The 25,050-nt window shown below is 26.5% G+C and overlaps 1 protein-coding gene across 2 annotated transcripts; it reads right to left on the bottom strand.

The window, feature by feature from the left end:
• Window positions 1–324: 324 nt before the first annotated feature.
• LOC129981531 (cell division cycle 7-related protein kinase-like) lies at window positions 325–24,330 on the bottom strand. 2 transcript variants are annotated; one of them, XM_056092399.1, is made up of 11 exons: window positions 24,205–24,330; window positions 23,106–23,151; window positions 20,234–20,314; window positions 19,305–19,437; window positions 19,123–19,216; window positions 16,445–16,587; window positions 14,938–15,154; window positions 10,139–10,356; window positions 4,629–4,711; window positions 3,071–3,220; window positions 325–2,171 (listed from the first exon to the last, which is right to left on the bottom strand). In XM_056092399.1, the coding sequence occupies exons 2-11, from the start codon at window positions 23,116–23,118 to the stop codon at window positions 1,867–1,869; spliced, it is 1,437 nt and encodes a 478-aa protein (XP_055948374.1). In that variant the 5' UTR covers window positions 23,119–23,151; window positions 24,205–24,330; the 3' UTR covers window positions 325–1,866. The 2 variants fall into 2 exon arrangements, with proteins under 2 accessions (XP_055948374.1, XP_055948375.1); XM_056092400.1 differs by lacking the exon at window positions 24,205–24,330 and adding an exon at window positions 24,079–24,156.
• Window positions 24,331–25,050: the final 720 nt, after the last annotated feature.

Here is a 25,050-nt window from a genome sequence, read left to right as displayed (position 1 = left end):
GTCCTACAGATATTGCTTAAATCAAGAAGAATGGAAAGAATAAAAATAATTAATTTGAAAATTTAATGATCAAAAGTTGATGAAAATCAACTTAAAAACATGGATATCTTACTGAATACTTTTTACTTATTCGTACAAGACTTTTAAAAAAAATGTTTTGGCTCACAATTATTAATTGTTGGAATGCACAGTACTGTAATTCTGATTTTCTATTGTTCAAAATTAAAAATTAAGCTAATTGTTCCAAATCGCATCAGATTCCAATAAAATATCATATAACATAGAGGATGTATATATGTATTAAAAAAACACTTCACACAGAAATGAATAATACAAAGTCCACTGTATTTAAGCATGTTTAGAAATTATACAATGACAATGATAAAGAAATATACAATAATTTGTAAACTATTATAAATTTAGTTAAAATAACAATAATAAAAGATTCAAATATAGTGACATTGGAGTGGTAGGTTTACTTTTAATGACAGATGAAAAATATTGCAATAGTAAGCAAACGTCATACATAAAAAATTTTAAAAATGTAATTACAATGATAATTATGGACACATTTTAGTGACCTGCATGATGAAAAATCTCATTAAATTTTTTTACTTCTTCATTTGCTCAGTTTCTATTTAATGAGTATTCTACACTTATGTCAAAATGCAACTGTTATATCAGATATTTGCTTATGCCACAATTGCTGTTTCTACTAGAAATGGCAGTGATAGATAGTTGCCCAAAAAATCGATGTGAGGCACAACACAGAAATTAAATTATTCATCAAAGAATGCAAATATACATTCACTTAGAAAAGTCACAGCATCCTTTAGAAAAGAAATTATATATGAAATAAATACAAAGATATTACTGCATTGATAGTTATTCATCATCAAAGAATGCATAAATAGAAATTCACATACAAAAAGTCACAGCATTCTTTAGAAAAGAAATTAAATATGGAATAAATACAAAGATATTATTTGATTGATAGTTATTCCTCATCAAAGAATGCATAAATACAAATTCAATTAGAAAAAGTCAGAGCATTCTTTAGAAAAGAAATCAGATATGGAATAAATACAAAGATATTATTGCATTGATAGTTTCTCACTATGAAATGAAAATCCTTCATGCTGAAAGCCACATAGAAAATATGATTTCAGGTACATAAAATGGTAGCTGTAAATAGTGTACAAAATGAGTGATGCAGATGTTTGGTAGCTCGAAAAGTGACATAAGCATGAAAAGATATGCTTAACCACTACAAGCATCACTATTACTGAAAGTCAACATTCTATAAATGTGCAATAGAAATCAAAAAATTCCAATATCAAAAGTGATAACATTCAACTGTTCAAGTGACTGAGTAGGAAAAAAAAAGACACTTATTTTCATTATTCAGGTACAATATTTAAATACACCATCACAAAAGCACATTCAAAATATCTACAAGCACCATAAAAGTAAACAAGAATCCCAAAAGTACATTACAATCAATTGCATTCAATCAAGTTTCAAACCAGGCTTTTCCTTCTATTGTAGAAAACTAATCTAATGTCTAGAGACAAAGCACTTGGGGTGACAACGGAAGACACAACATTTCTTAAGGTCTTTTTAATATTGCTGTGTTTAATTTGAAACTGGTCTAAAATGTTAAGCCTGCAGTGAATGAAAATCAACATCATAGATTGATTTTCATCAATAAAAAGTTTACGAATGCAAACATATGAAGACAAGAACATATAAAAATAAATAATTTTCACCGAGGGGATAAAAAAAATGCATATCCTTTCGAAAACAACGAAGAATACAATATACCCATTCATAGTACTAATGATTAGCACATATGACTAATTTTACTTAATTATGCTCAGTAAAGAAAGGATGCATTAGGGCATCTTGGGCAGTGATTCGAGTATGGGGGTTGGGATCTAACAGTTTGTCCAGGAGATCAAAGGCACTTTGTGGTACCTGGCGAGACATTTCATAGCACAACATACAACGCATAATTGGTTCTTTAGTTTGTGGATATGAATGTGCATAACAAGGCTGATCTTGCATAATTAAAGTACACAAGGCCTGAAGGTATCGAGATGGTCCCAGTTGTTTACGGATGTCTGATATAGATTCAGTTGTTTCTGGCAAATTCATAGTGAGGACTTTACCTGAAATAAGAAATAAATATTAAAAAAAAATAATTAAGATTATAAAATCTGAACACTGAAGCTATCTGAAACAATAGCTTTAGCTGTATATAAGTGAATATATAATAACTGTATAAACTATATAATACTATATACAATTAAAGCTTTGATACATTATCCTAACCAAGCAAAGTCAAACTTAATTTAAAGAACAATTTTAGTAAATATATTTTAAATTATGTTAAAAACACTAAAAAAAATTGCAATATATAAAGATAACTGTGTAATGAAATTAAATTATGAATGTTTTTTTCTGGACAAATGGTATTTATTTTAGAAATGCTATAATATTTTTTAATAAGTTCATTTAGTATATATATATTTGAATATACTAAAATATAAATGTTACTAAGAATTCCTAACATTGCCTCAAAAATAAACCAAATATTTTGAATTAACAACACTTTGGCATAAAAATCTAGTTAATAGTAGTATATAAATTAAAAATTGTTTTATAAATACATATTGATTGCTTAGCCAAAGCATAGGAAGAAACAAACAAACAAAAAAGGCATTCAAGTAAGACACTGAAATGAAATGTAATTGTTCCACAACTGCAGACAGAATTTACAGAGCAATTAAAAAAGTATATATAAATAATTAGACCAAAGATAATTCTATTTTAGCACATTTTGTTAAGAACAACAACAACAAACTGGTATATTAATGATGCATCACTTATTAAATATAAGTTTTGATATAATGAAAGAATTCAAAGTTTCAATGCCAACTACAACTTAAAAATCGAAAAAATAAATTTAAGGGTAAATAAATTTTAAAATCTAATTTTAATGAATAAGAATGTTCAAATTTATATTTTTATAAATGTGCCATATTAAAGAAACATTGAACAGAATTACCAATAGAAAGAGCAGCTTCTTTCACCTCTCTAGTTCCGACTAAAAAGGTTATTTCCGCCAATGCAGTAAGATCATCATCAGCTCGAAAAAATGGATATTTTTTGCTAAGAATGCACAACATTATAACGCCTGCTGACCATACATCAATTGCTGAAAAAGAAATAAATAACATTTTCAAAAAGTGAATAGAATCGGTAAGGGAAAAAAAAAAATCTTAGTACTTATAATAAATAATTTCATATAATAAAATGCAAATTAATATAATAAACTAGAATAATCTTAAAACATTTTTAAATTAATTAATTTTTTTTACTAACTGAAATTAACATGCAATTTCATTATAAGTGCAGCAGCCACAAAATATATATAGCAGCTGTTGATATACAATTAATACATATTAAAAAAAGTAGGTCACAAAGAAAAAAAATATTTACATTACATGAGCAAGAAAATTAGATAATGTTCATCTCAACTCACAATTAAATAAGCAGGTTAATAAAAAAAGTAAATACTTATTAACTAATTCTCAACATAGCAGATAGCAGTTGATTTGAAACTTTAAAATGAAGGAAAAGATGGATTACAAAATAACTGTATATTAAATTTTTTTAAATAAAATAAAAGGATTTAAATTTAAATAAAATAAAAGGATTTAAATTTAAATAAAAGATTAAATACTAGACAATTTTTATTTCATTATTAAAACTTTTAATAATGAATTTATGAAATATTTAAATAACAATTATTTCTACCTGATAGTACAAAATTTCTGGTGTAAAATTCAGATTCCAGGCAATTGAACGAAAGCCACTGATATAATAATAAAGAATTGCAACAGGATTTTGTAATGGTTATCATTGAAGGAAAAGTTACCTTTTTTTTAAAAGCGTTTCTTTTATTTATCAATAAGAATATACAGATATATCTATTTTTAGATTCATGGAAATTTTCCACATATTATATTCTCCACCCGCCCCATGTAAATATTCTGGTTGCAAATTGTTCCAAATAATCTTACTTAAGAATATTGATATTATAAGCTAAATACCTGATAACCGAATGTCTAAGAATATGGAATCAAGTTTGACCGGTTGAGAAGTACTAATAAATTTTACTACTAAAATGCAACAGTCCTTACAACATTGAATATCTGTATCTAATTGCTTATATTTACCGACATTTTTAAAAACCTATATCCATTATGTTGTTCCTTTTTCTTTTCCCTTAGGGAAAAAAATCAATCAACTTCCTGTTCACAAAATCATTATCATCCCTTCCTCCCAATAAAGATTTCTGATAAGTTGCAGTTAGATTTATCGGCAATTTTCTCTCATTTTTTTAGGTAATTTTATGAATTTCCCTAATTTTTCCTGATCAATAAAAATTATTTGATTTTTATTTGATATCCTTGATTTCCCAATTCTGCCACCATCCTGTTTTAATTGATAGAACAAAGATTCTTTTTTTTTCTTTTTTATAATATGGTTTTAATCTTTTAATAAGCCTTTTTTAAAAACAATTATTTCATTTTACTCCATAATACAAATTACGCTCAAACCTGTAGTTTGCTGTCTGTGTTTTAAAAGAACTTCTGGAGCTCTGAAACCTGCAGTTCCGCCACGAGGTGCATTCTCTGTTTCCCTGTAGATCAAAATTCCATATTGAAATTTATAGAAACAAATCAAACAAATTTAATTAAAAAATTAAATAAATTTATAGAAATCTTAATTCACATAAAAAATATATGAAAATAATAACAAGCTAGTGTGAAAAATTCAAAATAAATAGCATAAAGTAATGATAAACTAATATGCTTTACAAAAGTATTTCAGCTTAATCTATTAATTAAATTTCAGCAACATTTTGTATTTCTGAGGGTAACAAAAAGGCAAATATCAATTCAGAAAACGCTATAATGCAGAAGTTAAAAATAAAAGTAAGAGACTACAAAATTATTTTATATCGTAAAACATATTCATAATAAACAAACTTCCCTTTCTATATATAACCATTTGTATTTCATTTGTTCCCTTTCTCTTTCATTTGTTCAACAGCTAGATGTCTTTGATGATAAGCTGATTTACTAAGAATAAGTGTTTAATTTCAATTAGAACTCACTTACATAATATGAGGCAAATGATTTTTGCAACAAAATATTTTAAAGCATTAAATTTTGATAGACATTAAAACCCTATTTTAAGCCATCTAACTGAGTATATGAAAATTCCCAATGGAGTAAAATACAATTAAACTGTCATTAGAAATGTAACTGCTCAAGCAATCCATTTTCAATTTTTTTTTTTTTTTTTTTGCACATCATTCTTCACATTATTGTAGTTTCACTTTATTATTTCTTATATATAAGCTGTAAAAATAATAAAAAATCTTTATCCTTAACTTTCAACAATTAAAGGAAAGCATGTGATTATATATTTTATGAAACAAACATAGTTTGAATTTCACAGCAACAATGAAAATTATTATTAAAAATTATGCAGAAATATATTTTTAAATAATAACAAAATTCAGAAATTTTTTATAATTAACTTGGTAGTATAGAAAAGATAATTTTAATTTTAAAATAGTATGAAAATTCGTTTTGTGCAGTAATACTTTTGGCAGTTATTATGGGGTAAAGAAATGTGTAAAATTTCATTTCACTTTGAATTGATTAAAATTACAAATTTTTTTTAAAAAAATACTCCATGATACACATAGTTATTATCTAAATTATATTTATGCTAAGTAGCTCTATCTGTTTTATGGAGTGCATTTTCCATTATTATTAATAGAGATAATGGAATTTCTATGAAACTTTAATTTATATTCTCATTTCCAGTATTATTCAATTCCCTCAACCTTACACCAATGATGGCTCAATCTATTTGAACTAGAGTATAATTTGAAATTATTCTGAAATCTCGTTTTTCATTTTTTAATCTTTATTGACTGTTTTTCTACATTAAAAGTTTGAAGTGCAATAGAAATGGGGGGGGGGGGAAATGAGGTAGAAGTAGAAAGACAATTGAAGTAAGGAGGAAACTGATCCAAGAAATCATTACAATTCCCATATTACCTGATCGCAAAGGTTAAAAATTTTTTGATTTTTTTCCCAATGAATTTAGTACTCTGTTTATCAGTTCTGTAGATCAGGCTTATAAGGGGAGGGCATGAAGTCGAAAATTTCATTTATTTATTTTTAAAACATTCATTTTTGACTGATAAATGAGTTAAATATCAACTGATCAATAAATTAAAACTGTCTGTAATTTTATTTAAATCATTTTTTTTTTAAATCATGTTATATCTTAAATTTTTTTTTTTTAATTATAACTGAGGTATTAAGAGAAAATACATTTATTTTTCCATATAAAAATTAGTATCATATTAATAGAAACTATTTTTAAAAAGTAAATATAATTAAAAAAATTCTGAATATTTAAGAATTTGCATTAATACTTATAATTATTTTTTCTTCTAAAATTAAACTGTAATCCAAGAATTGGGAGAATAAATATTTATTTTTGCATAAAAAATAAATAATATATTAATTATAACTGTACATTGTTAAATTAATTTAAAATAAAAAAAAAGCAAAAAATGCCAGCCCAGAATCGAAACTAGGTCTCCTGAATGCTATGCCAGTGTCTTATCCTCTATACTATTTGCATCTCGGCAACACATTATTAATATATATACACTATTCAGAAAGTTTGAGGGCCATTTCCTTGAAATTGATTGGCTTTTGCGCCCTAATATTTTTTGTGGGTGAACATTCTAAATGTATACTACCATTATATTAAATCTCATCCAGAACCGAATTTTCAACCTCGTGCCCTTTCCTTGTTAGTGCACAAGCAAATGTATGAGTAAAGTCCCCCCCCCCTTCTCTCTCTCTTTCCCACATAAGATTAACCTTTGCTTTCTTTATATAACTTCTTATTCTCATTAAATTCTTATTCTCTTCTTATGCATTTTTTTTAGTCACTGTATTGGATAAAAAAAAAATGCATATTGTTTGCTTTCATAACATTCTGGCAGATTATTTGTTTTATATACATTTGTTTCTTCCATTAAAAATCATTCACTATAAAAATGATATGTTAATTATTTTTAGAAATAGAATTAAGATCATTATAGAGTTAAAAACTATGGGCTATTTAAAGATAGCCATTTTCTTCAAGAAATAAAATTTTTATTTATTCTCTAAATTTTTTTTATCTGTAATGTTGGCCCACTACTGCCCAAAACTTAATAAAAATGCTCTTTTTTTTAAAAAAAAATATTTATTTTTAAATTCTAATCATAAACCAGAGTATTCATTTTGAATTTTAAAAGAATAATTTTAAAAATCAAACTAATATAGTGATTTAAAAAAATTTCTGATTTTTTTAAATCCAATAAAATGATTAAAAAAATGCAGGAATTCAAAACAATTACAGTTAATTATTTATATTTTGCTAAAGGGCATTTTTATATAAAAAATATTTTTCATGACTTTATGGGGTGGAATATTAACATTTACAGAGAATTACTACTATGTTTAAAATTCAGTTATAACTAACATTAGTAAAGAAAACAAAATAATAATAATAATAAAATGCAGCAGTCCAATACAATACAAATTGAAATTTCAATTAAGAATATTTTTGAGCTCCTCTTTTCATTAATATATATATTTTTTTAATGCTATACACATTTGAAGTTATATAAAAACTATTAAAACATTTCAAAATTTTTTTAAAAAAAATTGAAATCTGCTATCAGAAATTTCAAGTTATCATGTTAGAACACTTTTTTTCAATGAATTGCTTAGAGCTAGAAAGCGGTATTTGAAACTCCGAATCAAAACGGAGACGTTTGGCGTTGAACATTGACGGTTGTGATTCAGAATCCAAATGGACATGTTCTGTGTTTGAAGTTGAGTGTTGCGATTGAGAATCTGCTGCACAATGCATACGTTTACACTTTCTTTGTTCCCGTTGAAAAGCTATTTTACGTTCATGTTTAATTCGATCAGCTTCTAATTTTAAATTTTTATTATTCGTTTTTCTTGATTGAAGGCTTTGTTCCGGCCTCTGTTTGCTCTTTCGTTCCCTTTCTTTTTTTCTTTGCAAGGCTTCATCCGGAGAAAGCTTAGGTCGCCCCATTTATGATTTATTCATTGCCTACGCGATTTCAAGCTTCAAAACCCCTTATCTAAAACAACATCATGTTCTTTTTCCGTTCTCGTTTCCGTTTCTCGGCTTCTAATAATGTAAGCGATGTAAATGTGGTATCGCTCGATAGAGGATATCGAGTAGAGTGTTTCGATGCCAGTCATAAAGAGAGTTTTTGCAAAAACGAGGTTTCAACGATAATTCAAATTTGTAAATTTCGAGATCCGATCTTGGACCCTATCGAGACCGAAGTTTCGGTAAAAATGTCATTCGACTCTATTCATCAAGACGAGTGTGTAAACAGGTCGCACTCGTCTCTATGTTGCATAGAAGCCGATATAACAACTTCCGGTCTGACCGGAAGTTGATGTCTTCAACATCCTGAGACCCATAAGAACTCTATGGTATCGATACGACATTGATTTGGCCAATATTAAGCAAAATCCGTACTGCGCATGCGCAATGGATCCAAAATTTTGGGGGCTTAAAGGACCCTCAGGGGTACTTCTAAGTGAAAACCCCATGTCTCTACATATGTAATTTAAGAGATGTAACTGTTAAGAAAAAGATAATTTAATCGTAATTATTATTACCTTTTTCGGTTAGTTTTCCTAGCCAAAGTTCGAAATGTACGCGGAAATGCCTACATAAACAAAAGCATAGTTTGCTTCTGTTCTTTCTTGAGAAATTGTTTCTTTTAATCTTTAAACATATTCATCTCGTAAATAATAAATTATCATAATCTCGTGCTAATTTAATATTGTCTAAGATTAAACTATTTAGATGCAATCATCTGACTAATTAGCATAAGATTTCGGTATTTCTGATTCGAGTTGTAACTACTGTGCAATATGCAAATGTAAATCTGTATGTACGTGTAAATCAATCACGTGATCGCCATGAGATCATATAAAAGCGGATGCCAGCTTTTGTAAGGATATATCCGAATCCATTCTCCCGCTCTCTGGCTTGCTTTTCGCTCTAGCGACGTTTGTTTGCTACGAGTTTCAGAAATGTCTGAGAATAGACAATATAATACTTTCTGTGCTTTTAAAATCTTGTTAAAGTAACTTCTTGATTTTATATTTTCTGTTGAACCTTAATGAATAAATCCCGTTGATGTTTTTAAAAGGATGTTGATCTCCAATCAATGAACTTCTGAATCCTTTGCATCGTAAGTAGTATTAGTATGCGATTAGATGAACTTTTAGACCACTGTGTGATATTAGAGTTTCTTCATAATTAGATGCAGCCAATGCTACTCGTCATTTCATAAGAAGAAATTTTAACAGTAACGAAAACCATCTGCGCATGCGCAGTAAATTACTCCATGGGGGGGGGGGGTTCTATAGCCCCGTAGGATTACTTTGGTGAATGTCTTATGTCTCTAAAGCAGATCAACCTTTTTAAAAATGCAACTGCTTTCAAAGAAGCATACATAATAATAATGCAATATTGGTAAAAGCAGGTGAAGCGGATGAAGATGAAAATTGCCATTTATGGTTAATTCATTGCCTACACGATTTCGAGCTTCAATCATTCGTTGCCTTCAATTATTCAAAACCCCGTAATGAAAACAACATCATGTTCTCACATGATAATAACACAAAATTATTTACTCATTTATCTGTTTCAGAAAGCAAACCTTTTACAATTATTATGAAGTTTTGCTGTCATTTCTTCATTATGAAGCAACCATAAACACATAAAGTTTAGTTTAGTTTAGTTATATTGTCCAGTTTTTTAAAGCAACATTAGGGCTATTTTGGGACATGCCTCGTAATTTTGAACCACAGTCAGATGACAAGGACAACATCTGAGTTGGTACTTCTACCCTTTCCAAACTTCCACATCAACCAGCATCAAATGCATAAACTATTTCATAAAAAAAAATAATAACTGAACTTACCTGCCAGTACATATTTTACATACAGTTGGCCTTCTGAAGCAGCCACATTCTCGGGCTTTACCTTTGCCATGTTTAGTAGTTTCTTTTGGTTTCAAATGAGGTTGAAATTGAATTCTTGGCTGGGCAGGAGCAATGAAATTGGTATCTGGGAGAGGTAAGCTTTCATTTATTGCAGGTACTATAGAGGAGGATAACTTTCGTTTCTTAGATACATTTTCCTAATGATGATAAAAATGGTATATGAAGAATAAAATTAATAAAAATAAAAAATATATTTATACAATAAAAATAAAATGTTCTACTTTGACCTGTAAATTTTATAATTCCACGACATAATAACATATGCACAGTTAAATCTCTTTTATCTGGTACCCAGTTTATTGGCAATCTCATAATAACAGCAATTTTGAAGATATAAATTTAAATTAAGACTTTGACAAACAATACATAAGTGCATAGAGAATTCAGTTCTCGTTACACTTTTTCTATAACAAAAATTACATGCAATGGAGAAGGAGAAAGATAATCAGCATTTGACAATAGCAGAAAATGATAAAATGAAGCAGAATTTCAGAAAATTTGTCACGGAATGTACAATGCTACTTTCATACCATCAGCACATAATGCTATAAAGCTTGATTGTACATAAAACGGATTTTTAAAACACTAAATATAATCTCATAAGCAAGCACACATTCATAGTTATTTAATATTACCCTATAATGTATAACTTACATGTGATGCTGTGCAAAGTATTTTCATATTGTTTCTGAAACAAAGATTGGGTGCATTTTTTATTTTAATTATCTGCACTATTTTCAATATTTTTTTTAATGAACAATATATCAAAAATAGGACAAATGAATTTTACATGCTATAATATCTATGATGGAATTACAAAACATAAAATCAAAGTATCTGGGAAAACTTGCATTGTGCCTTGTTGTAGTATCCATGGAAATTTGAATAATCAAATGATCACAACATTGAATTTAGGTACTAAGATGAATGCAAAATAGCATCAGTGCAACTCATGCATCAATTTTACACTGAAGGGATGCAACCTATAAACAGAATGGAGGTAACTCAAGGTCACACCATTAATATACCCACCAGGGAAGTCAGAATATTTTCCATCTCTATACCTGAAGTGCCCACCTCCATGAGATTTTTCTGAGCGAGATGCTATTGTATACAGTAAAAATAACTCAAATAACTACACATCTTCTGAAATTCATAAAAATTTTCAATTGTTTTAAGCAATAATTCATTTAAATCCACTTTATAAAAAAATTCATTACCTATTTCTATAATTACAAAATTTTGAAGAAAATGATTGAAATTACTAAGCTGTAAGATGGATATACTCTTTTTAGAAGAAACTGAATAGAAAAATTTTAAATGACATATTTACAAAATGCAAATTAAGGAGCAGTTTAAGAGGTAATATTATTAAAACAATCAAATTGAGGCGAGTGAACAAAAGTATAAACTTCCTTTATATTAACATATAGATTGTTGTTATATAAATACATATTTTCAAAATAGTAAAAAGTTGCTAATTATTTAAATTACCAAAAGGTGGGCATGGTTAGGAAATTGCGTTTGGAATATAATTTGGTAGAATGGTAGTAACATAGTGTTCACTTAGTAAAACATCAAAGCACAATATTCAGTCAATTAAAGTAATTGTAGTGATCTAGAACAAATTGGCATTTTCGATTAGATATTTGCTCTTTAACTGAAGGTCAGTCTAATCCTGGAAGAGATTTTTTTAACAACTTCAAATTTAATGAAAAATTTTTAATTAATAGGATATTTATTTTCTAAACAAAAATGAATATTTATAATACTTGAATTATAATTTAAATTAAATTTATAACAACCAAATAATTATTTTAATGAAATTAATATAATTACTCATATAAAAAGTTTTATTAATTAATTCTAGAAATTTATTACTTTTCAGATACTTATAAGAATTGGAATAATCAACACAAAAACATTAGAAATAATATATATATATTAACATCTTGCAGAATGTATTTAAAATGCATGCAGAATGTATGTAATTACAGAGAATGATAACAATGCACTTTAATCACAGTAAAATCCAAGCTGAATGGGCATATTTGTGCTGAGTTTCCAGAACAGGAATTGCAGAACTAAAGAAGAATTCCTGCATATATTGTAATGAATAAAAACATTTTTCTCATTGGTCCTTTTCCCATTGGTAAAATTTTTGACCATTTGCCTTTTCATTAAAAAATAACATTCTTCGAATATTAAAATCATGAACATTTGTTTATATATTTAATAAACTATCAGCTACTATGTTCAATATCCACTATTAAAATTTAAATATTTGAATTTTTTAATGATTTTAAGACAACAACAATAAATTTGTGAAGTTATGCAATGAAACCAGGTTAACATTTCCTGCATTTGGTGGTTTTCCACATATAAATTCTTCATTGGCCACAAATACTTTCATATAAAATAATGTTAAAAAGTCCTGGATTTAACATTATCACTTTGAAATACATCCCACATTTAACATTTATTCAGTAAGAATTTAGAGCAATTTTCCTAAAATTGTCAGCAATTGTGACGGAAAAAAGAAAAGAAAACCTTTCTTGCTAATAATATACTAAGATGCAATAAAATACTCAGAATCCTCCATCCTTCCTCTTTGTTTTAAAAACGAAAAGACTAGTCTTTATCTTCACCTATCCGCTTGGCCATATGAATAAAGATTCTTAGAATACTGGCTGGTCATATCATAATGTTTCATTGCTTCTTGAAAGATGACATTCTTTCGAGACTTTTCGCTAGCTCTGGTTGCTGAAATTATGGTATGAAAAAGAAAGTGGTTTTCTTTGTTGGAAAAAACCAAGGTCATTACAAAAAGCAAATGCATACAATTTAAAAAAAACTGATTTTTGTCAGAATAGTTGGAATTATATATTTAACTTAGCAAACAATTTTAAAAATGCAGGTGTTAGGAAATAAAATTTGGAAAAGATTGGAAAATCACCCCCTTTTCTAAGAAAAAAATTTGAAATTGTCACCATTTGAAGAATTAGAAAATTTCTTGTTTCATTAAAGTTCGTGCAAAATTTTTTTATAAATGATCCCACTTTGAAAGAAAAGCAATAGAAATTGCTTTTAAACTGGGAATTCAAAGATTTTCAGCATCAAATTATTAGATAGGCTGTTTTAAGAAGAGATGCAATTCATCCTACAAATTTATTTGTGGCAAGTCTGCTGCAGCAGATTCCGAGACTATTCAAGAGTGGAGGGGGGAGGGGGAGGACATTATCATTCAGATACAACAATATTCCAGCAAAAACATTTTCAATGAAGAAGAGGTAGGATTGTCTTATAATCCTTTTCCTGATTTTTGTAGTAAAAGGTAAAATGGTACATAGTCGGAAGCTATCAGAACTTGGATGATTATTTTCCTATGCACCAATTCAGACAAGAGTGAAAGGTTAATACTTTTAGTTGATGGCAAATCGAAAGAACAAAGGTGTTTCAAGAATGTGAAGAGTTTTCTTATCTTAGAATACAAAAATCTTGGATGACATGAATATTTTTAAAAACTAACTTTGCAAATTGGAATGACAGATGTGCTCCCAACATATTATTTTATTATTGATCAATGCACATCCATACTACAGATTTAATATCTCTCGAAAGATTTAAAGAAACTAGGCAAGAAAAGTCTAGAAGCCTTTCATACGATTTCTCCAGCATGGAGAGAGCCAGGAGTAGATACATCTCAAGTTAGGCGCTTTTCTACAGATCAGAGGTGATGAATTTGATAAGAAAAATTCATCACTTTTCAGATTACTCTGAGAATTATCTAGCCAGCGATATATAAAAGCCCCTTCATCAGAAATTCTACTTTAAGTGATTTTGATAGCTTGGGCAATGATCAAGAAGATAATGAAGGACAAAGAATTATTTCTGCAAGTGAAGTCAGTCATTCAATCTTTGAAAATAGTATAAGTGTTCTTTTCAAATTGTGAAGGCCAAGATAAGTTTAATTCTGCAAAAACTTATATGCATTGAGAATGTAATTTGTGATACAACTAATAAAAACAAGACACAACCGATATAAATAAAATAACCGATTCCTTAAAAAAAATACTTTTAAAAAATGATACCCAAACCACTGTAAAGGAAGAAATAAAAGGTGTGTAACAAATGATTTTTTCTTTCATGGTTAGTGTTTTATTTTTGTCATATCTAATTTAGCACTTTTCTGCATATAGCATTAATTTCTTCCTGATTCCTTGAATGACACTGAATGAATGAGGTTACATTGTATTTGCAATATTTTTACCACTACAAATAAAATTAGAATTCAAATTCAATAGGAATGAACATTTATTTTTGAATAAAAGAATGAGTGTCTTATTAAAAACATTTACAAACAAATTATTGAGTTTAATTCAATTTTTTTAAAGAAAAAAAATCACATCTAGGGTTAAAATTTTAGTCTTTTATTACAAGAGAATGCCTTGCCTAACAGGCAGTTTAATTGTTGAAGGGCTGTGACAACCTGAACAAACAAGTTTTGACTACCCAACAGATATAAATGAATACCCTACATATATAATGCCAATATATGAAATCTCATCCCAAACTTAATTTTCAAACCAGTGCCTTCTTCTTTACTACCTATAATAATAATATCTATCCTTCGTATATTCATCTAAATAAATAATGAAATATCAAAAATACTTAAATTTTTTTAACTAGATGAAATTATATAGTCAAAGAGGACATACACAATTAGAATTATGGGCAACTGGATGTTTTGTTGCATTAACTAATGATGCTACTGCTTCTGGTGATATGGTCTGAAAATTTTGAGCCTCTTCTGTCTCAAGATGAACATCTTTATTTAATCTCCCAGATGAATCAGACAAAGGCTGACGATTAACAGCATATCTGGAATGCAAATCATTTGCTTTTTCTGCCAAACCAAAATCAACCAAGGTATAACTGAAACAGATATAAAAATAAGATTTCTAAGAATGAAAACAAACTAAAAATTTACAATTGTTAAAGATTGATTGAAATTCCTTACCTATTACAGAAAAGTTATTCAGTACAATCAATAGAATAAAGATGATATCTGCAGAATCTTTTAAACGATAAATATCCACTTATGTAAAAGACTGGTTTTATAATCAGTTAAATAAGTTAAGTCTACAAGTTTCAGAATTTTAGAAAGCTTCAAAAGTTCTACAAAAAGGAATTAATATAACATTTTTAAAAAGATAAAAAATATATTAAAGTTGACCAGATACTTCAGTGCATCAAATGTTTCTTATAATCAAATTCAATCAATCTTGAAAACAAACCTTATTCATATATTTTAACTCATTCAAAAATATAATTTGAAACAATAAAATTACTTAAATAAATCATTAAAACTATTTATCAGCAATCATAAAAAATTTTAATGATTCCACACAGCTTAACAAAAACACCTTTAACTATGAAAACAGATATTTTCTTTCAATGCAGTATTTTAACATTGTGTTTAGAAAATAAGAATATTCCAATATAACGTAACATTAAGAACATAATTCTGTATAAAATCATCTTAAAAGTAAAATCAGATATGCTTTCTTTCATGTTTTTTAAAAAATACATTTGGCATAAGAACAACCATTAATATATTCATATAGGAATTTTAACTTGAAACAGAGTTGAAAACTAAATTGATCAAAATGAATAATACATAAAAGAAACTTAACATTAAATTCGAAAATGATTATATCAACTCCACAAACTTATCTTCTAAATTACAGGTTCTTAAGTAAAATCATTTTAACTAAGATAATTTCATGTAAAAAAATGGAATTCAAATTATTTTTAAAAAAATTAAATACAATTCTTGAAATATTATAAATAAAACAATCACAATAAATTAACTGATCAAAACGTTATTTTATTTGCAATAATAGTTTCTTGATTAACATAAAACTAAAACTAAATAAAAATTCATTTTTCTCATCTTAAGAAGTGGAATCTGAAAAATGAATTTGTCAGCTGACCTTCAAAATAAATCCTCAGAAATGTCTGCACAATTTATTTATAATGCAATCAAGAATAAATCAAGTTTTTTTTTCTTTCAAGTGACCACAAACCTAATTTTATGCAATAATGAGATAAAAAAATGCAAATTTATTGAAAAAATATCAAAACTTTGATGGATGAGAAGTAGATGAATCAGAATATTGGAAGGAAAAATGAAATCCTCAAAGGACATCTCCAAACCCTTACCTTTTCACATACTGGTTATATAAAAAATTATTAGGTTTAACATCCCGGTGTATAATTCCATAAGAATGTATCTTTCCCAAAGCAATTAAGAGATTTCGCATGTATTCTCTAATGTCACTGACAGATAAAAGCCGGACATAATCCTATAAACAAAATTAGGAAAAAAATATTTAACATATTAAATTACTAAAAAATAATAATCATACAAAATAAAATTGTTTCAGCAAAGCTATGCAAACTCATGTGATAAATCAGAATGCATATAATTTTAAACATTTATAAAAAGAATTGTATTCTTAGTATAAATTTATAACAGCTGAAATTTCAGTGCATTAAATGATGTTGAAAATGATATTTTGACGACAAATATATCCTTCCATTCCTGGCCATACTCATAAATGGGCCTAAATAAACTTTTTGTAATTGTTTAAAAAAACATACATGAAGTAAAGAATGAAGCTCAATTAAATAATAAAGGGTGTCCCAAAATTAATGGAAGATTTGAATTTGAAAAAATCATTTGACAGCTGATAGTTTAAGTTAGTAAAAATAGAGTGTTACATGATAGAACAAGGTATTTTCATTGTTGAACACTATTCAAATATAATGAAAGTTCTGCCGTCCACTTTTTGAGAATTAGCCCCCTAGATCGTGGAATTTAACACTATTGGATTTCTTTCTTATGGTGTTATTTGAAATAAAGATCTACACCAACAAGCCCACAAACACATATGAATTGAAGGAGGAAATTCTATGCTGCATCAACGAAATTCAGCCATATTTATACAAAATGGTCATGGAAAATTTCGACAAAAGAGTTTTATGTACCAGCAAAGCTGTGGAGGCCATTTGTTACTATGTGCTATTCCATACATAACCCTATACTGTATACTTTATAATTCAATAAAAATATAACAATTTAAAGAAGAAAAAAAAACCCTGTTTTTTTTTATTTAATTCAAATCTTACATTAATACCTTGCTCTATCACGTAACATTCCATGTCTACTAACTCCAAACTATTAACTGTCAAATGAATTTTTTAATAGGAATGCCAACACTTTACTGCATGAATGGTGGCAAATTCAAATCTTGTGTTAATTTTGGTACACCCTTTATTTAATGATTAAAGATGTATCCAACAGAGAAAACGTAAATTTTTGATAAAAATTAAGATTCAACCACATTTCTACTAAGATCAAAGCTTGTATTTTTTTAAAATGAAAGAAACATTCATAGGTAACAATACTGAATCATTTTTAAGAACTGTTATTTAACTGAATAGTGACTTTTTTTTTTTTTTTTTTTTGCTCTTATTTACATTAAGTAATATTAGTAACTGTAAAAAAAATTTAACCTTGGTGAAAAATTGTTAATTATATATTAAAATTCTATTAGACAATCAGAGACATAGTGGTTTTGCTTTTTCCCATCAAAATTACAAACAGTAATGTAAAAGATCAAATCTTTTACATTAAAAGATTTTGATTACTCATAATATTTCCTACATATTAGTTAATCAAGAAGTTATGGGTTAGGGGTAGTTAATAAAAGATTCAAATAAAATAAATTTCATGCTTTGTTCAAGAAAAAAAAAATTGGTATTATATATATATATAGCATGAAACTAAACAATGTCTCTAATATATTTCATAAAAAAGATTCAATATAATAAACTCAACCTCATACAAATGCCATTATTATTATTAGCAGCTTAAGAGTTATTAAAATAATTAATGATAAAATTTTAAATTTCTTTCCAAGTAGAAATGAATTTGATCTCATTATTTAAAAATGTATTCTTTAGTCACCAGTTTTCAACAAGCCCAATAATATACAACTAAATTCAACAAATTTCTAAACTCAAAAATCAACTCTTTAATTATCTGATATATGATAATTTCCAAAACTAAATTCTTCAAAATTAGAAAGAATGACTAAAAGGAACTAAAAATAGTCTTTCACACAGATGTAATCTTTGAAAGATTATCAATAATTCCAATGTAAAATCAGAAGTAAAGAAAATGATTTATAAGGAAAAGTGGTTGAATATAGCAATATTTCATTTCTTTAATTATTTTCTCATTTCAGATTAGAAAAGCTCACAACTGAAATTTCTTGGTTGGTTTTGAATGCAGAAAGAGAGATGCATATAAATTATATGAATAGTTTGTGAATTTCAGTCTAATATAAGAACCTCTTATAAATACTGAAATATTTGAAACTGAACAAGATTTCAGAAACTAAATCATATCAAGCAATATATAATATTTTGAAAAACTTCTCTATGAACTTTTTAGAAGGGGAAAAAGATTTTTTTTTTTTTGTTATAATTCAAATTTATGAAAGAATCTAAAAAATGTCAATATATACATTTTTTTTCACATTTACATTCCCACCCGTAATGTATTACCACCATCCTTTTTCTGTTGGTCCCCTTAGATTTTGATTTATCTCTGCAAGTGGTTTCCATAATTATAATACTATTGTACTGGTCCCTTTAAAAATGTTTACAAAAATGAAATTTTTATTGTAATACATCTTTAATCATTTTTAAGGAAAATGTGTACGAAATAAAAGTTTCATATAACATTCTGCAAATTTTAAATAGTCAAATTAATAGAAAGTAAGTTTTGACAATAGAAAGTACGTTTTCAGTACATAAAATTTCAAACTTACAGAGAATCTCTGATGAGCGTAATATGGCATGACAATAACTACATGGCCATTATTCATAAAACAAAATTCCACACCTATTACATTACAGGAACCCCTACAGAAATAACAATGAAAAAATCAGTAAATTATTCTGATATTAAGAGAATATAAACTCCCCAATAAAAATATGGTTGGATACAGACCCAACATCTTTGAGACATTGTAACTCAGTAGCAATGCGAGCAGGTTTACTTGTTGGCACTAAATATTTTAGGGCATATTCTTTTTTCACACCAGTTCCTTTAACAATAGCTCGATATACTTTACTAAATGTGCCTATAAAGATAAAGATTGTATAGTACAAGGCAAAGACAATTATATACATAAAGGAAGGAAAGTATTAAAAAGAAAATTAAAATGTTTCAATCATTTTTAAATCTTTAAGAGCAATTATTTTTTCAGAAGCTAAAAATACACAGCCAAACGCATAAACATTATATTTTTCTCAAAAGCAAAATAAAATCCATTTTAAAATTACTAGAATTCTACCCTTACATTTATTTAAACAATACTTAATTTTTTTTCCATAAAAATTTTTTAAAAAAATTAAATTTAATATCATTTTCCTCAATTCTGGTTGCAATTTTATTTATTTTCAAGACTGAAAGTACATATAAAAATTTTTAAAGTTAGAATTAGTTTAACTTTAAAGTTAAAATTTACATAACATTTTTTTTCAGTTATGTAAATTTTAAAGTAAAAACCAAACTTTATATTTTTAGAAATATTTCACAAATGGAACAAATTAATTTTCATTACAAAAAATTTGTACGAAAATATATTGAAAATTGCAATTCATTAGAAAAAAAAATTAGCCAAAAGAAGGAAAAAAGATATTTCTATTCAGAGAGAAAATCCAAATAATTTTATTTCAAAATACAATAAGTTTAGATTGATTAACATTCATTTTTAAAAAAAACTTCCCTTAACTGATTTTTTAAAAATAAAGTTTAGTATTACATATGAAATAATAATTATAATGAGACATTAAAAAATAAGCAAAATTAATTTAATAAATAAATTTACTAATAATTAAAATGCTACTAAAATTTTATATGTGAAATATACACACCTTCTCCTATTTTTTCTTTGACATCAAAAATTTCTGCTACCTGGGGTACAAAATGAAGCATTTTCTGAATTTCATCCTCTTCTAAAATGAGAAAAAAAAATTACCCATATATTTAGATACTAATTGACATTTACATTATATTTTGAAATAACTTATGAAACTCTATTAATTCATTGAAATAAAATCCATAATAGTAGCATGTGAATATATGAAACACATGCTTCTCACTTCAAACAAGAAACAAATGCTTTATATTGAGGAGGATTGATTAATCCATAATCTTATTGTCATGATCTGACTCCATGTAAGGGTTTGGAAGCAATCACTCTCCGTTTATATCAAAAATATATCTTTATTCAACACACAACAACATCGCGCACTTTGTCCCTCGGAGCTACTCTGGTTGTATTTCACTGCGTTTCCCGAGAAGCGGGAAACTGAGACGTGCTGTGCGTTCAAGGCCATTTTATGATTCATGGAGATGAAACGCACATCAAACTTTGGCGTGCTTTCTCCGAGAGAATTAGAACGATTGCTACAATATCTATAACGAAATCTCGAATATAATAATCTAAGTTAAAAATCACATATAAAAAAATGACAGATACAAACATACCAAGATAAAATCATGATAAAAATCATAAAATATAAATTTTAATTTAATAATTAATATAATTTATTTATCTATCATGATAAATCTGTATAAGGTCATTATATTTTCAGGAAAATAAAACCTTGATTATCTCGCTTTTATAATATTTCTTTAGCACTTAATATTTTTAAACTTAGACCAATTATTTGCAAATATTTACATGCCAAATATTTTTTTCCATTTTCCTGACTTTCAGAAATGATAATAATAAAATAAACAATGATATATTTGTCTGTCAAGAATTATTTTACTTTTTCAAAACGAGAACATTAGTCTGAAATGAATTAGTCCACACTGCAGTAAATAGTAGAATACAGTTGTTCCATACATAATAAAAATTTGTACCAAAAAATTTAGTGATGAGTTATTATACATGATCCATTTCTTTTGTACATGGTAAAAAACATCCTTTCTATTAACTCAACTAAAATAATTTTAACACAAATAATTTTTCTACATTTTTCTTTTCAAAATAATGGTAGAATATGCATTTATATTGATAAATGTAAGGATTTTGTATTATTCAGTATAGAAGTTTTAAACAGACAATAAATAGTCTATTAAATTTTAAAAATTGGCCAAAATGAAAAAAAAAAAATACTAAGATGAACATAATTTAATAAATTCAATATGAATTTAAAAAGCATCTTATCAAGAAATTATTTAACTCCAATGGGTTGTACGAAATTGTAATTATCTTTCTGAAAGTTACATTTTGCTATAAACATACACTGATATATCATGCTACGTAAAATATCTAAAAATTCTGCTTAACAAATCAATTTCTGAAACTTTTGATTGTAATCTAATTTGGAATTACGATAGTAATGTAATTTCGGATATAAAAATTCTACCTTATTTTTTATGTAAATTATGCGGATTAATGCACTCAAGAAATAATATAATGTTGCCACATGAACAAGTACTATTTATTTTTTAAAAACCATTCCAAAATTTGATGTTGATATTTAATTTACAAAATTAAATATCAACATTTTTATTAAACCTATAATATCTAATTAAATTTTATTTAATCATGACATAAATAACAAATAAATAATTATTGATGGCCTAAATTGTTTTAATTATGAAATTGCACAATAATTAAAAGAACAAGTCAAAAAGGAATCCTGTATGGAGGACTAAAAGGACAAGCAAATCTACATCTGAACTATTAGTCCTTCAAGATTAAAATAAAACTCTTACAAACAATACAGTTTAAAATTAAAATGTCTATCTAGTCACTGAAATTTCTAAAAAACATTAATGCACTTGTCTAAAAAATTAAAGAAGGAGCATGTCATATTATACACAAAAAATGCTGGCTAGTTTAAATGAGCAGAATAAACTTTTAAATTACAGATTAGTCATCTTCTTCAATGTCAGGTATCTTTTTTTAATCTTTTAGATCACTCAACAATTTCTTTGCTAAATCATGATTAGATATTTCTTTACTAAAACCAAAAAAACATTTAAAAAATAGGTCAAAATAAAAAAATAATAAAAAATTGACAAGCTAATATAATAAATTCAACAAGAATTTAAAAAAATCTTATTAAAAAAAATTCTTTAAATCCAATATGATGAATGAAATTGTGATTACATTTTAGAATGTTAGATTTTGAAATAATTAGATACTGATAAGTACTTTGAGCATTTTCAAAATATTGATGCTAAGATAGAAGAGCATATGAAAGTATGTCCCGAGTCTATATACAATCTAAAAGAATTTTCCTGAAAAATAATAGATTACCACTTATTTTTCGTAAGTGATTTTCATACAATAGAGAACTAAACATTGAATAGTTTCAATTACAGAAATTAGACTTTGAGAAGCATGGGAAAAGACAAAACTTACACAACTAAGAAGATAAAAAAAATATTTGGGTTAAATTTACAGGTTTTGAAAATAGCTAATTTTAAGAAAAAGGGCAAAATGAATTCATCACACACTCAAATTCCCTCAAAACTTAAAAGATTATCACCCAAAAAATTTAAGGTTTATAGATATTTATAGAAATATCTTTCAAGTTCTAAAAAGGTAATTTCTTCCCAAAATTGCATTACTTTTGTCATAATTTATATCTGCTGAGATGACACCAAATATTAAATATGAAAATATAATCCACTTGCTTCTTAGCTAAACACAACATCATATAAAACAATATTTTAAAATTTGTAATACTATTTTTAGAAAAATGCATTAATAAAAGCAGTTACCTGTGTTCGTCATGAGGGCTGCCCTTAGTAATGTAACACTCTAAAACTAAAATCAAGATCATATTTCAGTACACAAAGAATTTCAACAAATCAAAATTACATTTACATTGGAAATTCGTCAAAATAAATATATGTATGAGTGCATAAATATAAAAATATATATTTAATTATTTGATCTCTCTCTCTCTCTCTTTATCTTTTTACTTTGAGTTTATTATTATTAAATGTTACATGCTTATGAAATCCTGCATGTATGCATACTGTTTTAGTATGAAGCTTCTATAATTTATCTGTATCTATGTAAACTTCTAAATATTTTTATTAAAACTTTTATACTATTAAAATTGGTTGAAGCTTGATAAATCATAGAAAAGAATACCTAATGCAGTTAATAATTTTTCTTTAGAAATTTCTAAACATGGCATCTATTACTTTAAACGGCAAAAGCTAAATATATAGTTAGAATATCATGTTAATATTTTGCTTTAAAAAAAACAGTTTTTAGGTAATGCATAGTAAAAGTTATGGAGTAGATATAGCAATACCACAGAATAATGATAAGCAAAGAAAAGTAAATAAAAATAACATATTATTTTAAATACACAAATATGAATATATTTAAATAATTTTACAAATTGCTTCGGAATATATTTTTACCAATGAAGATCAAAATAATGTAAATCAATGAATGCAAAATTATACTTTTACAAACCCGATTTCATATTTCGGAAGATAAATAGAAAACAAAATACCACAAAGAAATGCATAACTTTTTAAAATGCGGTTACTTTACATAAAAAAGGCAAAAATAAATAAAAATTATCTTTTTTTTTACAAGGCATTATAGAATTAAGAAGTTATCCAAATAACTAAATTTATACCAATATTAAATATTACAAAAAGTAGAAATATAAAGTTTATAATTCTAACAAAAGAAATACTATCAGAATTGTAAAGAAAAAAAAAAACTAACAGAATAGTTCTGTCATGCAAAACAAACTCAAGAGATTGAGAGGAAAAACTCAAGTGAAAGATTTATTTATAATGCAATAAAATATTTATAAAAGAAAAGTAAAGAAAAGTATCTTAATAAAAATACCTTCCGCCAAATCTATCAAAAACTTTTTATAAAAATAAATATCGAGAGTAACTACGGTTGCGGTTAATGGAAAGATGCGTCTCAATCTATACAATCTATCTACTTTTTGATTACTTTTTTAACTTTCGAAATTTCATAAGAATGATAAATAAGATATTGTAAGCACTAAAAGAAGAAATGAGAATTAATAAGATGTATGGATGAGGAAAAGCTGCCTAAACATTCTAGATTGGGAAGTATTGTAAATACAATCTTCTGAGAAGCTGATATTTCTTATCTTAAATTCAACCTAATAAAAATAAACTGAGGTTTATTGTTTGATAAACAATCCCGAAAAATTTATAATGTAAAAATCTTATATTTAAAGTACTTCAATTTAAAGATAAAACTAATTTTCATTATCTCATTGATTCTTTTTTAAATCGTTCGTGCTGCCATCTAGGAATACATGGTTCAGTCATTTTTATTATTATTCCAGTAATTGATTTGATTTTACCATTCAAAAACTTTCATTTGTAACGGATCTATTTTATTTAACGGAAACGAAAGATTTTACAAAATTTCTAATTATTGCTATGTGGAACTCAATATAAATATAAAATTCAATGAAATTTAAAATGTAACAAAATTGCATGCTCCTATTTCAAAGAAAAAAAAATTCTTCTTTATTTTTTTATTATTATAAAATGTTTTTCATCCTACATAAAGAACAATGAATGGAACAATTCTATATAATATCAAAAAATAGGCACTAAATTTTTAAAAAATGTCACTTCACTCTATAGGTTCCATGCAAGCCTTAGGTAAATGTAGAAAATTTCCTAGCAATTTTAATATATTTTATGC

Source organism: Argiope bruennichi, chromosome 8 (genome assembly GCF_947563725.1).
Source record: "Argiope bruennichi chromosome 8, qqArgBrue1.1, whole genome shotgun sequence".
NCBI classification, from domain to species: domain Eukaryota; kingdom Metazoa; phylum Arthropoda; class Arachnida; order Araneae; family Araneidae; genus Argiope; species Argiope bruennichi.
The sequence above is the reverse complement of the archived record's forward strand: the minus strand, read 5'-3'. Positions and strand labels throughout refer to the sequence as shown.

Bases quoted from the DNA above. Each gene is read 5' to 3' on its own strand.
- LOC129981531 (XM_056092399.1), bottom strand. The intron at 16,588-19,122 runs GTAAGTTTGAAA...TTTTGTTTATAG, and splicing joins ACGCTCATCAGAGATTCTCT to GATTATGTCCGGCTTTTATC. The intron at 4,712-10,138 runs GTAAGTTCAGTT...TTTGATCTACAG, and splicing joins TGTAAAATATGTACTGGCAG to GGAAACAGAGAATGCACCTC.